The 16,095-nt window shown below is 40.9% G+C and overlaps 1 protein-coding gene across 1 annotated transcript in view; it reads left to right on the top strand.

The window, feature by feature from the left end:
- UBE3D (ubiquitin protein ligase E3D) overlaps nucleotides 1-16,095 on the top strand; it is a 109,246-nt gene that overhangs the window by 24,107 nt on the left and 69,044 nt on the right. The window contains exon 8 of the mRNA XM_084623441.1: nucleotides 6,238-6,407. Within this exon, the coding sequence (XP_084479567.1) occupies nucleotides 6,238-6,407 (170 nt within the window). The remainder of the gene's footprint in view (nucleotides 1-6,237; nucleotides 6,408-16,095) is intronic.

The following is a 16,095-nucleotide window of genomic DNA, read 5'->3' as shown; positions in this document are numbered from 1 at the left end:
GTGTACAAAATATCTTGGATTGTGGATAAGATGAGGATCCAAAGGATACTTGTTTACCTAATTGTCTTTCTATGACCAGCCTCTTCTTCTACCACACCCAACCAAGGTCCATTTACCTAATTAACACAACTGAATAAGACGTTGCTATTCCGAATTTACATTTATTGAGCAATAAGAATTAAATGTTTCAATATAGTTTTGTAAGCATTCCTCTCATGCAAGATTCATAGTCAGACTTTGGAGCCTTGTGGAGAAGTCTGAACTGTCTCTAGTATTTTCAGGAAGGAGCCAGTGCCTCAAACTGGGGAAGAGTTCAGTGCTAGACAAGAAATCACTGGGTAACAATATTTTCCCCATTAATTGGCACAATTACTTTTAAATGCAGAAACCTTTTTTTATTTTAAAAAAAAGCATTTGTTTTTAGGAAGAGTACCATAGATATGCCACACAGCTGTCTACACCAAGAAAATGTTGAACATTTAAGGTTTTGGCTCAACTTCAAGTGCTCAGTTTTGCGGGGGGTGGGTGGGCTTTAATCACTAGGAAAGGTCCAGCAGATTTTTTTGCAATTTCTTTGTACAAAAGAATTTTGTGTACAAAAGGCTATTTGTACAGTGTCAGTATGCATGCTGCATTGCAAAGTGGTTACAAATAAAAACAAATTGCCAATTAACAGCATTACAGGTGTTAACAAAGACAGATTCTAAGTAAGCATAATACGCTGGCTCAGCAAGGTTTGATTTTAAAGCAGTGATAGTGGAGCCCCCCAAGCATTTAAAGTTTCACTGTCTTGGACTGAATTGGCAAATAAATATCGCACACGAGTAAAGGTTATGAATACATTTTGGGATAACAAAACCCTAAATGGTCAGATACATACATAAGACTTCAAAGTCCAGATCTCAGGTTCGGAGCTGTATTGGTGAGTTTGCTGGCTGGAAAGTCCCTCTGGAACACGTCCACAGCTTGGATGGGCCATTCAGTTCTTTGTTCAAAGCTTCAGTCTGTAGAAAAGTTACTCCAGAGGTAGGAAGCAGGATTGAAAACAAAATGGAGAAGATGCAGCTGCCTTTTTATATCCTTTGCTATGTGGCTTGGACGTCCTTTGTCCCAAACACAAACGTACAGCACATGGGTATGGAAAAGCAGAGCCCCCTGTCCACCGGAATGTCCCTACATGTCCTGCTGACTCATAGGTGTAACCTCTGCCTTCTCTCAATGGGTTCATTGTTTTTGTGATTGCCTTTGATAAGCGATCAGGCAGGCTGGATAGTGCTGATGCCAATCTATGGGGGGGAGCAGGTGTTTCCCGGAAGCACAGCACAAATTTGAAATGCAAATATACCATACATATTTATTACTCTATACAAGGATGATACTTACATATAAACGTGATTATCGTGAGCTGTAGCTCACGAAAGCTTATGCTCTAATAAATTGGTTAGTCTCTAAGGTGCCACAAGTCCTCCTTTTCTTTTTGCAAATACAGACTAACACGGCTGCTACTCTGAAACTTTTCCACTGAAACCTTCCATGGCATATCTGTAGGGCCGTACTAAATTCGCGGCTGTGAAAAAAGCGTCACAGACTGTGAAAGCTGGTCTTTTGTGTGCTTTTACCCTATACTATACAGATTTCATGGGGGAGACCGGTGTTTTTCAAATTGGGGTCCTGACCCAATAGGGAGTTTCGGGGAGGGGGTCGCTGTATTGCTGCCCTTACTTCTGTGCTGCCTTCAGAGCTAGGCAGCTGAAGAGCGGCGGCTGTTGGTCAGATGCCCAGCTCTGAAGGCAGCGCCCCTCCAGCACCAGCACAGAAGTAAGGGTAGCAGTACTACAATCCCCATTACAATAGCCTTGCGGACCCCCCCTCCCCCCCCGCCAACTCCTTTTTGGGTCAAGATCCCTACAATTACAACACCATGACATATCAGATTTAAATAGCTGAAATGATAAAATTTGCAATTTTTAAAATCCCAAGACCATGAAATTGACCAAAATGGACTGTGAATTTGGTAGGGCCCTACATATGTGGTAAGACTTATTACAATTTTATAAAAAGAAAAGGAGTACTTGTGGCACCTTAGAGACTAACCAATTTATTTGAGCATGAGCTTTCGTGAGCTACAGCTCACTTCATCGGATGCATACCGTGGAAACTGCAGAAGACATTATATACACACACAGAGACCATGAAACAATACCCCCTCCCACCCCACTGTCCTGCTGGTAATAGCTCATCTAAAGTGATCATCAAGTTGGGCCATTTCCAGCACAAATCCAGGTTTTCTCACCCTCCGCCTCCCTCCAAAAACCACACACACAAACTCACTCTTCTGCTGGTAATAGCCCATCCAAAGTGACCACTCTCTTTAAAATGTGTATGATAATCAAGGTGGGCCATTTCCAGCACAAATCCAGGTTTTCTCACCCCCCCACCCCCCTCCAAAAACCACACACACAAACTCACTCTTATAGAATCATAGAATATCAGGGTTGGAAGGGACCCCAGAAGGTCATCTAGTCCAACCCCCTGCTCAAAGCAGGACCAATTCCCAGTTAAATCATCCCAGCCAGGGCTTTGTCAAGCCTGACCTTAAAAACCTCTAAGGAAGGAGATTCTACCACCTCCCTAGGTAACGCATTCCAGTGTTTCACCACCCTCTTAGTGAAAAAGTTTTTCCTAATATCCAATCTAAACCTCCCCCACTGCAACTTGAGTTCTTCTGCTGGTAATAGCTTATCCAAAGTGACCACTCTCTTCACAATGTGTATGAAAATCAAGGTGGGCCATTTCCAGCACAAATACAGGTTTTCTCACCCCCCCCCCCACAATTTTATAATATTGGTATCCATATAATACAGTGTCTCACATATTCTATACAGCATCACACAGTCTAGGAGTCACTGCAAGTTCTTGTAACACTTCTCTTTATGTTACATATTTCTGAGGCACCTATTTCTTTCATATCTAAGTCCATCGGTCTATGTGAAATGAGTCAATCCAATTCCTACAGGATAAATGTCTTTGTTATACAAATCACGTAATTGGCTCTAATTTGCATCCTTGCTGTCATTTTGAGCAGAGTAGTGAGACTGAATGGGCATAGAAGTTGACTTACCTTACCGACCCAAATGGTGGTCCCTCTGTGTCATGCTTGTGGCACAGTAGCAGGACTGTATGTGGAAGCTAGCACTGTTTTTTCTTAGGTTTTTATTACACAACGTGTAACTGTTCTGTTAGTACAGAGTATGTTGCTTTCCAGGGCTCTCAAATTGACACTGTTGATAAGTTCTAAATTTACTTTATTTTTTAAGTATTGCTGTAGCCGTTTTTTTCTTACCAAGTGTTAAATTCAAGGAAATTTGGGAATCCAGATACTGCATGGAGAAGAGAAAAATCTATGTAGTATCCATAAAATAGCTGAAAGCTCAGATTAAAATTTACAAATATATTAGCCAGAAGTAACATGCATAAATGCTTAGTATCAGAACACTGAGACTGAATTTGGGACTGTTCATACAGGTCAACAATCAGGTCAGAAATAAAATAATTAATACTGGGGAAAAGGAAAATGCTGAAAGAAAATAAATAAGTTCAGAAACTGACAGGCTTAGAAGATGCAGAAATTTCTCACATAACCAATAGTGCCTTTCCTCCAACAGTCTCAGATTTCTGCTATATAATGCATACTCAAACATCAATACAAATCTGTTTGATCTTTGCTAACATGAGACATGGTTTGACAAAGTGGTTGTAATCTGTGGCTTCTGTCCCACAGTATTACAATGTGTAAACAGAAGCACTTTTCAGATGGATCCAGCTGCCAAGTGAAACTGATTAGTAATCTCTAAAGAGGGTGCAAAAGAAACTGTGAAAGGAGTAGACATATGTTGACGGTGTATCCTCTAAGATTAGAGTGAAGGATGCTATTCGCTTTCTACTCCTGGGGTAATTCTGTGCCAAAAAATTTAAAAACCTGTGCACAATCTTTTAACATTTTGCAAAATTCTGCATATTTTATTTGTCAAAATAACACAATATAATCATGTCAGTTTCAATTATTTTGGTAATTTATTTCAAAATGCCTGTCTGCAGGAGATAGGAATTCTGTGCTTGCGCAGTGGCACAGAATTCCCCCAGGAGTAATTTTCTGAAGATTCTAGAAGGACTCTAAAAGGGGAAGGGAGAACATATGTGGTGAGTTTTGGTATTTGTGAGTAAGGGACTTCTATTATCATAGAATCATAGAACTGGAAGGGACTTCAAGAGGTCATCTAGTCCAGTCCCGTTTACTCATAGCAGGACGAATATCTAGACCATCCCTGACAGGTGTTTGTCTAACCTGCTCTTAAAATCTCCAAAGGTGGAGATTCCACAACCTGCCTAAGCAATTTATTCCAGTGCTTAACCACCTAACAGTTAGGAAGTTTTTCCTAATGTCCGGCCTAAGCAGCCCTTGCTGCAATTTAAGCCCATTGCTTCTTGTCCTATCCTCAGAGGTTAAGAAAAACAATTTTTCTCCCTCCTCCTTGTAGTAACCTTTTACGTATTTGAAAACTGTTATCATGTGTTGTCTTAGTCTTAGTCTTTTCCAGACTAAACAAACCCAGTTTTTTCAGTCTTCCCTCATAGGTCATATTTTCTAGACCTTTAATCATTTTTGTTGCTCTTCTTTGTATTCTCTCCAATTTGTCCACATCCTTCCTAGAGCAAAACTCAGTACAATTAACTAGTGTATAACGCATGTCTCCTCTTTCCCTGTCTCCTCCTGAGACATCTTTGAGAGTGTGTCTCATTCCTTCTTTGCAAAAGCCTTGCTACGGTTTTCTAATACTGGGCTTCTGACAACCTGCAATAGTTGTGATCAGTTATATCAAATAGTAAGTGTTATCTGATGTGAACAAACCTGTTAGCAGGGGCTGCAATAAGTCTATCACCAAACTTAATTTAACTTGTCTTAATCTAAGGTCACCCAGGTCTCCAAAAGCAAAAGGCTAGCACGAACTAACCAATAGCAGCACTTTATTCCTACTTTTATAAGTGCACTAGATACTGTTTATAAGAGTCCAAAGATACATCAAAGTGAATGTTAAAAGCAGCTAAGAAAAGAATCCTATTAAACTTGCCTGCCAATTCAAAGAGCAGCTAGGTCTTTGGGGAAAAAGAATTGGAATTGGGACAGTACAAAGTAATACGTTTAATGAGTGACATACAAAGCAAACTGAAATAATATGCTCAAAGAGAGCGAAAAAATTCTATTAGCTCACTTGTGAAAGATAATTTGATTTTGGCAACTCATGTTTCTCTACTACCACAGCCAAGTGAATAAATGAAGAAAAGGGGAGAGACAGGAATGGTTTTGTACTGTGCCTAGCACAACAGTGCTTTATCTTGTTTGGGGCCTTGGGGTAACACAACACAAACATTCAGTGATTGGATTAATAATAATAATAATAATAATACAGTGAAAAGAATTGAGATTTCTCAAAACTTTCCTTTAATATAGACTTCTAGCACTTTTGTGCCAGCAATTAGTATGGAGAAACCTGATTCCCATTATCAGCTCTTTTTATTAGTTTTATTTTCCAAATAAGTGTTGGCTAGAGCCTTTGCCACTCTTGTTAATTAGGCCTGTCTCATCGTTAGTAAACTCTAATGTACTGCGCATTCCCTCTCTGTTTGTTTTAGCTCTATCCAATCTGTTTTAAATACTCTCGCTGCCTCTCATTCCTTGGCTTTTCCAGTGGGAAATCTCTCAACTGCCGTCCTGTCTTCAGGACTTGACTGTTTCAGCACCATTTGCTTGACACATCACTGAAATATAAAATTAGAAAAATCATCCATTAGCTACTGGAGCAATAGTGTTTTGCTGGCTGTTTTTTTTCTAGCAGAGGGAACATGCTACTGCCACAAAGGAAATGCAGATTCACAGTTCTGTTGCTCCTAACACGGATCACAGGAAATTCTGCATCATTTATACATCCCTTGATTTATCTCCACTGGAGCTTACACCACTTTGAACACTTAAGATTATTTAACATAACATGCTAATTCACATCCATTAAAGATTTGTTAGAATATAGTTTTAAATTGTCATGCTCTAGTAAACATCAGGCTTCATGATTTATGTGGCCTAATGTCACCTACTCATAGCAGGTCAGGTTTAAATCCGGAGTAACAGAACAAGTTCAAGCTGCTGGTGTATTCTATAAATAAACTATTGTCTATCCACAGATGTGGCTTTTAAATTCTGACACTTTATTGGTGGAATCTATGGGAAATTCAGCATCCAGCAGTGTTTTTACATTTTTGGAAGATAATTTGAGGCCTGATTCCAGGTCTTCAGGCACATGGAATGCAGTCAAAGTTCTTTATCATCCCTGCATTAAAAACAGGAATAAGGAGTAAGTATCAACTCTTCTTCTATTAAGTTCCGTTCTTTGTTTGGGTTCACAGTCCATAACAACAGTGTTTCTCTAATGAGCCTTCTAGGTACACTTTAGATCTGGGCTGGGGAACCTTTTTTCTATCGGGCTACTGGCCCACAGGAAAAATCAGTTGCTGGCCACACACAGCCCCGCAATGTGAGGGGAGGTGATGGGGCTTCCCTGAGGCTCTGGGGTGGGGTTAGAAATGAGGGGCTCAGGATATGGGAGGGGGCTCCGGGCTGGTGCAGGAGGTTGGGGTACGGGAGGGGGTGAGGGCTCCGGCTGGGGTTGTGGGCTCTGGGGTGGGGCTGGGGATGAGGGGTTTGGAGTGCGGGAGCAGGCTCAGGGCTGGGGCAAGGGGTTGGGGAGCATGGTCTGGGAGGATGTTTGCTTGCGGCTCCAGCCCCGCCAGGGGGAGCAGCGAGGTCTGGCAGCATGGAGACTTGCTGAGGGCCGGATGAAATGAAGCAGTGGCCCAGATCTGGCCCACAAGCTGTAGGTTCCCCACCCCTGTGTTAAGCCAATGAGAATCTGGTGACTAAATTCCTGCACCCCACTTTGAAAATGTAGGGGCCAGAATTGCATTATTAACTGAGCTACATTAGTATTACAATATAGGTAGCTAATTGTTTTGCCTTGATGAAGCATAATATGCTCTATTTTTCATGGTTCCTTTTTCATGTTAACTAATTGTACACACACAGAGCCTGATTCTCTCCCTGGCTTCCACCAGCAGAAGCTGGAAGGACCCAGGATGTGAGTTCCAAGAAATGGAAAGTCTACCTGAAGCTAGACAAACACACTGGCACAAGATGTCCACAAACTGCTGCGACATTTGGGGGCCTGGAACTAGCTAGTACAGCTCATAAAGTGTGAAAAGCTGACCAGGGCAGGGGCAGGGCAAACACAACATATGTCAGTTCAGCACATCTCTTTAGTATCCTCCACCTGTACGACTCCTGTGGTGTCCTGCCCAGAATTTAAAGCTGCTCTCCCCTGGGAAGAATGCCTGTCAGATGGCAGTGGTGATACTTCTGCCTGTCCTTACCTGGTGGCAATCCTACCCCCTCTGTGCAATTTGCACTTTGAAATTTTCATCTATCTGTTGCAGCTTCAGTGTTAACCCTTTGCGCTGAAACGATGCCTTGTTATGTGTATGGTCTGTTAAAGTCCTCTATTTTTAAGCCAAGAGATCCTCAATTCCACATGCTTTTCCTGCAATAGTTACAGTAAACAAGCACGCTGATGACCTAAATATGCATGAGCAACATATGTAAAAATATAAATGTGTAAGGATACCACTTCATATTCTTGCTGAATAGTAAATTAGGAGTAGATTATTTAGTAATGTGAAAGAGTTTTACAATTAAGTGCTTTTCAAATATCATTTTACAAGTTCTCTGTGTGTGTGTGTGTGTGTGTGTAATTGTAACTTGCTTTGAATCTAATGGTAAGATTCTTTTTTTTTAAGTTCAAACTGAATGCTGTACACTTGGTTTTTCTTGGATATGTCCAAGTCTACTAGAGTTTTCATAAAGAAAACATTTGACTTCTGCAGGCTCTGAAGTGTCAATTATGGAAGAAAAACACTGCCAGAGTAATATTTAGTTAAGGCTGCAATCACGCTTTTAATAACATCATTTTATATTTAAGCCTGTAACGGTGGTGGATAAAGTTGCTAGAATATTTACATTCACCAATTGCTTCGGTGTTTGCACAGCTGATGGAATAGGATTTGTTGGGTAATTCGTCTTTCATCTATTGGCTCTATGATGGTAGAGCAGAAAGCATATATGAATAGTGGTTTGGGTTTGTTTTTTTCCCCCTTAAACTCTTGAGGGAAAAAAAGTGGTGGATTAAATAGGTGTTATAAAACTTACCAGAAAATATCATATCTTGTGATCATATTTTATAAAAGAAAAATATGAACCTCTCAAAAACTTGTGAGAATTTGTGATATATATCATGGTATTTCCACTGATTGTATAGAGACTGCATTCCCAAATATACATAAAACAATTCAAATACTGAATATTTTGAACATACTCTTCCACCTAATTCATAGAAAGAATGCTCAAATGCTGTGAGCAGTGCTTATTTGTGGAGGAGAAATCGTTTTCCTACAGAGTGATGTGATGCTAATTAAAATTATTAATGCAGAAGGTATTAGAAAATATATTGCTGTGTGTGATATAGAGGCTACTTAGTGGCCCTAAATCTCTGTTATAGTAGTCTCACGTATACTGCTGAAACTTCAAATGAGGAATACTGCTGGAATCGGTGCAATTTCTCAAAACAGAAGAAATTGTACATCAATGACTTGAAAACTTGAAGTAGTAGATATTGGATTTTCAGCAGATTTTCATTTTTTATTCTGTATCAAAGAGAAGATTTATCTCCCTTGGCTTAATGCATAGATAACAGCCATATATACTTAATCACTTGCAGTTTGGATACATTGATATCCAAATCCTATTGTGGATTGTTTACAAAATCAAGAATGCACATCATTTAGGGATGCAGAGGCAAAGAGAAATGTCAGAATTTAGAAAAGAGGGAGGTTCTTTTCTGTCAAAGGCTCCATCACAGAACTTTATTTGAGGCCTTACTGCCAGGAGTATGTGCAAGTGTCTCTCTTTCTCTAGTGGATTGGGTATAAAGTCTATTTCGAAAGATTAATTAGCATTTATCTTTGGGGTTATTCAGAGTACATCTACACAGCCCAACAAAACAAAACACAACCTCTTGTGGCAGCAAGTCTGAGAGCCGGGGTCAACTGACTCGGGCTTGCATTGCAGGGCTAAAAATAGCAGTGTAGACATTCAGGTTGGGTCTGGAGTGCCGAAACCGGTGAGGATCTCAGACCCCAGGCTCCAGCCCAAGCCCAAACATGTACACTGCTATTTGTGGCCCCACAGTGTGGACCAAAATTAGTTTTCCCTGGCTCTGAGACTTGCTGCCATAGGGCTTTTGGTTTTGTTTTGTTTTGTTTTTCTGTGTTGATGTACCCTCAGATAGGCATGACTGAGAGCTTGGAAAGCACACTCTGACTCACCTGTCAGAAACATCAAGCGCAGCAAGAAGATGAGAGGGGTAACAATTTATCTAATTTATCTTCCCTATTAGAACATTTGGTTTAGTTTTTTTAAAAAAGTATGTGTGATGTCAGCAACTATAACTAGCACAGTCCATTTATGGGTCTGGTGTCTGAAGATCTCCCTGTATTTTTTTTTTTTTGAGCTGCTCAGTACTTAGGAATGTTACCTTTTTACTATCATTTTTCTCCTCTTAGCATGAGTTGAAATCAGAAGAACTTGGCTTATGTGAGCATGTGACTAATTGCCCTTCAGAAACCATGCAACAAAACGTATAAACCTAACTACCTTCTCAACATCTCTCCTTATTCAGATTTTCAAGGGATATTACTATGACCTTATTGCTTGTCTTTTTCTTGTCTGAAGACTTCAGATTCCCTCTGCTTTGTCATCTTTTGTGCTAACTGCTCCAATTAAAATATTTTTAACACACACAAGAAAAACATGTCTGTTTTCCTCCGTCCATAAACAGGAATTCTAAAATACTCTTTTGTTTCAGTCTCATACTTAACATCTCTCACTGGTGCAAAAGAACTGTTGCATGATGTAGACCAGGATTGTTCTCATATGCTGTAGCCCTTTTCATGTATGTGGTATCCCAGAGTGTTCTCTAGAGCAGTGAATTACACACCGGTTGTTCGACTCTGTAGTCCTGAAGCTTGGAATGTGTGGCTCAGGACTACTCTGGCTCAGCTGTTCGAATGTGGTACTGTCTGAGCCTTTTAGGGGCACTGTGACCTGTTCCTCATCCAGTCATTTTTTGCTACATCTCCCTACTTGGAGCTTCCAGGACAAGCATGAAAATTGGCTATATATAAATATGGGAAACAAACTGCAATGACTTAGCTAATGCTTTCACATCTACTGATGATAAGCACTACATAAGAGGTACTGTTATAATATTAGTACTCCCAGTCATTCAAGTGTGTCTGGAGACCTGTGGTTTTGTTCTAAGTTGACTAGTATTTTACTTGCAACTGGCAGGTTTATAATAATTTGCACTTATATAGCACTGTAAAAGCAGGTAACTTTGTCCTGGTAATTGGCTGTAGGATTTATTGTATGCAGTCGTGGTCTACTATGTACCGGGGAATCAGTCATCCCCAACTGTTTTCTTTAACGATTTGCAGATAAGATGAAGAAACTGTCCCCTGAATAAGTTGTACTCAAACTTCTTTGCATGACATTTGTTTTGTTTTTTTGCTTTTGCTTTTAAAAACAGTTTGGCACAAATGTTCATTTTATTTTTCAAGAAGAGGGGAAAAAAGAAAATCTTTTCTTTCTTTTCTACTCACGTTGCTAAAAATTAAGAATAATTGGGAATAAAATCTACAGCTTTTGTGTTTAGCAACAGTGCGCCAACTCATCTAAATTAGACATTAGTGGTTCACTTATGGTTTATTTCTTAAAATGTTGATTTGAAAGAGTATACTGCGGGACAACTCCATGAATACAGAGATGAACAGCATTGGGACGTACGAGTTAAACAGCAGTATATTTTTATTTGCTCAGCATTGTTTTTTGGTTTCTGCTGATCTGAATAAAGTAGCCATTGAGGCCATAGTCTGAAAATAAATAATATGGAATACATAATAGAGGGAGACTGTTGAGTGAGATTTGCTGGTTGTTGGGAGGGCTGTCTACTTAAATAAATATAAAAGTGAGAAAACAGCTCACTTGCCAGTGTAGTACCTTCATAAGAGGAATTTTTTAGTTCTAACTAGACTACAGAGCCTAGAAATGTTTCTTCTCTTCTCTTCCCATTTTAGTTCTTGGGCTGTTTTTATGAGGCAATCTTGGAGCCCAGTTATGATCCTATTGAAATCTGTATAGGATACTCTGCAAGAAAAGGACTGTTCTCAGTGGTAGCTGATGACAGAACAAGGAGTAATGGTCTCAAGTTGCAGTGGGGGAGGTTTAGGTTGGATATTAGGAAAAACTTTTTCACTAGGAGGGTGGTGAAACACTGGAATGCGGTACCTAGGGAGGTGGTGGAATCTCCTTCCTTAGGTATTTTGGGAAGGAGTTGGGAGAAAGTGGAACAGCATAAAGCTGCCTCCTCCCTCATAGCGGGGCAGACACTGACAGGAGAAGGCTGGCGTGATGAACCTTTGAGATTGGAAGGCTAGATGGAAAGGGTGTTTAGCTGAAGGGAGCGGGCAAAAGTCTTGCAGCTGATGAACCTAAAGCAGATGGCCTGAGAGACACTCCTCTTTCTGGAGCTGGAGTTTATGGGGAAACTCCTGCAAAGGATGGAAAGAGAGATTATTCTAAGGCCAGGTCTACACTACAGATGTTAAAGCGACACAGCTATATTGCTTCGGCTGTAGCGCAATAGTGTAGTCACTTTGTGCATCAACGGAAAGGGGTTTTCCCTTGCTGCAGTTAATATCACTCTGAGAGGCAGTAGCTAGGACGACAGAACAATTTTACCTTTGACCTATCCACATCTATGGTGGGACTTAGGTTGACTAACTGTGGTGCTCAGGGTGCAAATTTTTTACAACCTTGAGTGACGTAGCTAGATGGATCTAATTTTTAAGTGTAGACCCGGCTTAAGACAAAGAGGTCCAAGCCACAGCCCCAGTCCCAGAAAGAGGGATAAGGGGAAACTCCTGTTGAGAGGAGAGAGAGACTGACTATATTAAGGCAAGGGGCAGAGAAAACTGGTAGAAATTACAATCCTGCTGCTGCAGAGAAGAACCTGAGACTGACTTTTAGGAAACGCTTCCATACCTGGCCTCAGGAGAAGCCGTGATGAACCACAAAGTCAAGGTGAAGGCCACAGAATCTGCAGATCTTGTGAAGTTGCAGGCCTGGATTCTCCTAGCTCTTCCCCGGACCAAGAGGAGAATCATGGATGTCAAGAATAAAAGAAGCAAAGACCTGATAGAGACTGGGATTGAAAGCCATTAGATCTTGTTTACTATTTTTTGGACTTTTTGGGTAACCTCTAGGAAGGGGAATGGACTGAGCAGTGGAACGGTTGGAGGGCTAGGCCATGGACAGCAGACTGTTGTAGCACCAGAACCAACTAATGGGGGTGCTAGACTCAGAACCCTTGCAATGCTGAACCTGGATGCTAGGAGGCCCTCTGGTGGTGAGAGGTGTGATTATAGCACATAAGCCCTCAGGGATGGAATTGAATTTTTAGTTTGCTCCTTTTGATTTGTAACCTCATAGCTCTTCCTATTAAAGTTTAGAAGCCAAAATTATTGCTCTGGTCCAGAGGTGCTGAAACAGTTTTTATAAGCAGGGGTTCTGAGAGCCATTGAACCAAATTGTAAACCCTGTATGTAATGGAAACCACTTCAAGCCGGAGGGGTGGCTGCACCCCCAGGACCCCTAGTTCCAGCACCTAGGCTCTGGTCTAGCTTCTCTCAAGGAGCTTGTTTCTTTGCTGGTTTAGAATGTTTGTCCTTTCTCTTTAATTGTATGACATGGGTACATTGAAAAGTAGTGTGGCAACAGAAAACTTAATATTTTCCTTCTAATTATTTGTAGTGTCGTTAGTCAGGGATGAGGTCTCCTTGTATTGGTACTGTACAAACACATCGGAAGACATAGCTCCTACCCTGAAGAGCTTTGTCAAATTTGTATTATTATTTAATACTCTGGATTTGAATTTAGGGTTTCAAATAATTAATTTGCTAATCCAGGCCAAGAATTTACCGATCTTCTAGAAAAGTATTTGTTCCAAGACACAGTTAGATGCTCAAATACCAGTGGGTATTGTAATACTTTTATTCTGTCTTTTTCAGCAAATTCATCTCATTGTGCATTTTTTTTTTGTAGACAATACTGTCTAGTATCGAAATCCCATGTTATATTTTTCAGGGAATATTCTTCCATCATTAATGGCGGTTAGGCAAGGAAATCTCTTGTGTATCAATGAGAGAATAAATCCCTGTAAGTTAATAGTAGAACAGTTGCCAAAAATTAAATTCATTTTAATTTTCATTGCATGTACTTTGCTAATGAAAATTGACCAGAATAATAGTATATTTTATCTCTAATGATTAGTAGGGAGGAAGGTAAAACATTTGTTAACTAATTCATTATGTGAAAGGATTCACTAAAAGCCTCCTTTGTCTAAAGAAGAAGAAGATGAGTAAGAGAGAAGGAAGATCTTGTTAAGATACTGGACTGGGATGCAGTTCATTTCTCTGGCCAAATCACTTAATCTTTGTGTCTCAGTCCTCCATCTGTAAAATGAGCATAGAGACTTCCTTTCTGTTTTATCTATTCAGATTGTGAGCTCTTCTGAGCACAGACTATCTTTACTGGGGCCTTTATGAGCTACTTTTACACAGATAGTAAGTCTGTTGAAATTACTTACACAGAAAAGATGTGCCATCATTTCTTCCTACCACGTACGAAAAGAGTATTAAAAAATGCTCTTGAGTCTTCTTGGAGAAGCATGTTTTGTACCTTCATTCTGATCCTTTCTTATTCAGGTATTTATTGATGAAGGGTATGGAATAATAGAATATCAGGGTTGGAAGGGACCTCAGGAGGTCATCTAGTCCAACACCCTGCTCAAAGCAGGACCCATTCCCCAATTTTTGCCCCAGATCCCTAAGTGGCCCCCTCAAGGATTGAACTCACGATCTTGGGTTTAACAGGCCAGTGCTCAAACCACTGAGCTATCCTTTCCCCCAGGTATGTTATTATGTGGATGTTCTTCACCTTCCTCTCAGCAAGGCTCTTTCTCATAAATATTTGCTGTGAAAATGGAAGAGGTTTTCCTGTGGAGTAATAGGTTGTTGGCAAATAACATCTTATGCAAACTGCCTAGCTGCTGAGAGTAATAATGTTAAACAGTGTTGAAGTTAAAGGGTTATCAAAAATACATGAAGAAAACTGAAAAAATGAAGTTAGCGATGTCAGTTTGACCACGAGCTGGTTTTAGAAAATGGTTTTTGAATGAATGGGTACAGTTAGAGAAAATTACAACTTTCTCTTTACAGATGTGTGCTGGAAAAAGTTTCATGGTCAAAAAGTTGTTGATATTTTTACTTTCTATTTCTAGCATATATTTAAAATACCTTTGAATTGTTTACTGCTCTGGCATTGATACTGTATCCCCTTTTTTATTGTGTTCTTTTAGCATTATTGTCTGTTTCTCTCAAGATTCTAACCGTGACTTCTAGAAATTGTACTAATGCATGTGGTTTTATTAGCTTCAGAGGAGCACCATGAGCTAGAAGACTGAGGCCTGGTCTACACTACGAGTTTGTCTGATTTAGCAGCGTTAAATTGAATTAACCCTGCACCCATCCACACAACGAAGCCATTTCTTTCGACATAAAGGGCTCTTAAAACCAGATTTCTGTACTCATCCCCAATGAGGGGATTCGCGCTGAAATCGACATCGCTGTTTTGAATTAGGGTTAGTGGGAACGCAATTTGAAGGTATTGGCCCTTGGGAGCTATCCCACAGTGCACCATTGTGACCGCTCTGGACAGCACTCTGAACTTGGATGCACTGGCCAGGTGTACAGGAAAAGCCCCAGGAACTTTTGAATCTCATTTCCTGTTTAGCCAGGCAAGCTCATCAGCACAGGTGACCATGCAGTCCCAGAATTGAAAAAGAGCTCCAGCATGGACCGAATGGGAGGTACTGGATCTGATCGCTGTATGGGGAGAGGAATCCGTGCTATCAGAACTATGTTCCAAAAGGTGAAATGCCAAAACATTTCAAAAAAATCTCTGAGGCCATGAGGGACAGAGGCTACATCAGGGACGCAACACAGTGCCACGTGACACTTAAGGAGCTCAGACAAGCATACCAGAAAACCAAAGAATCAAACAGACGCTTCCGGGACAGAGCCCCAGACATGCCGCTTCTATGCTGAGCTACATGCAATTTGGGGGGGGGGGCCGCCACCACCACCACTCCATCCCTGTCCGTGGACTCCGATGATGGGGTACTCTCCGCCATGCCTGAGGATTTTGCGGATGAGGAAGATGAGGAGGAGGATGAGCTTGAGGAGAGCACACAGCACACCATTCTCCCCGACAGCCCGGATCTTTTTCTCACCCTGACTGAAATATCCTCCCAACCCCAAAGAAGCCGGAGAAGGGACCTCTGGTGAGTGTACCTTTTTAAATATAATACACGTTATAAAAGCAAGCATTTTTTAATGATTAAGTAGCCCTGAGGACTTGAGTGGCATTTGTGGCCAGTACAGCTACTGGAAAAGTCTGTTAACGTGTCTGGGGATAGAGCGGAAAGCCTCCAGGGACATCTCCATGAAGCTCTCCTGGAGGTACTCTAAAAGCCTTTGCAGAAGGTTTCTGGGGAGAGCAGCCTTATTCCGTTCTCCATGGTAAGACACTTTACCATGCCATGCTAGTAGCAATAATCTGGTATCATTGCATGGCAAAGCCTGGCAGCGTGTGGTCCCGGTGTTTGCTGGCATTCAAGCAACATCTGTTCTTTATCTCTCTGTGTTATCCTCAGGAGAGTGATATCGTTCATGGTAACCTGGTGGAAATAGGGGAATTTGATTAAGCAGACATTGAGAGGTGGCCGTTCCTACTGGGCTGTTTGCCTGTGGCTGAAA

This window comes from Lepidochelys olivacea (assembly GCF_965140295.1).
Source record: "Lepidochelys olivacea isolate rLepOli2 genome assembly, chromosome: 3".
In the NCBI taxonomy this organism is placed as follows: domain Eukaryota; kingdom Metazoa; phylum Chordata; order Testudines; family Cheloniidae; genus Lepidochelys; species Lepidochelys olivacea.
Note: the sequence above shows the minus strand (reverse complement) of the source record. Positions and strands in the feature narration are given on the sequence as shown.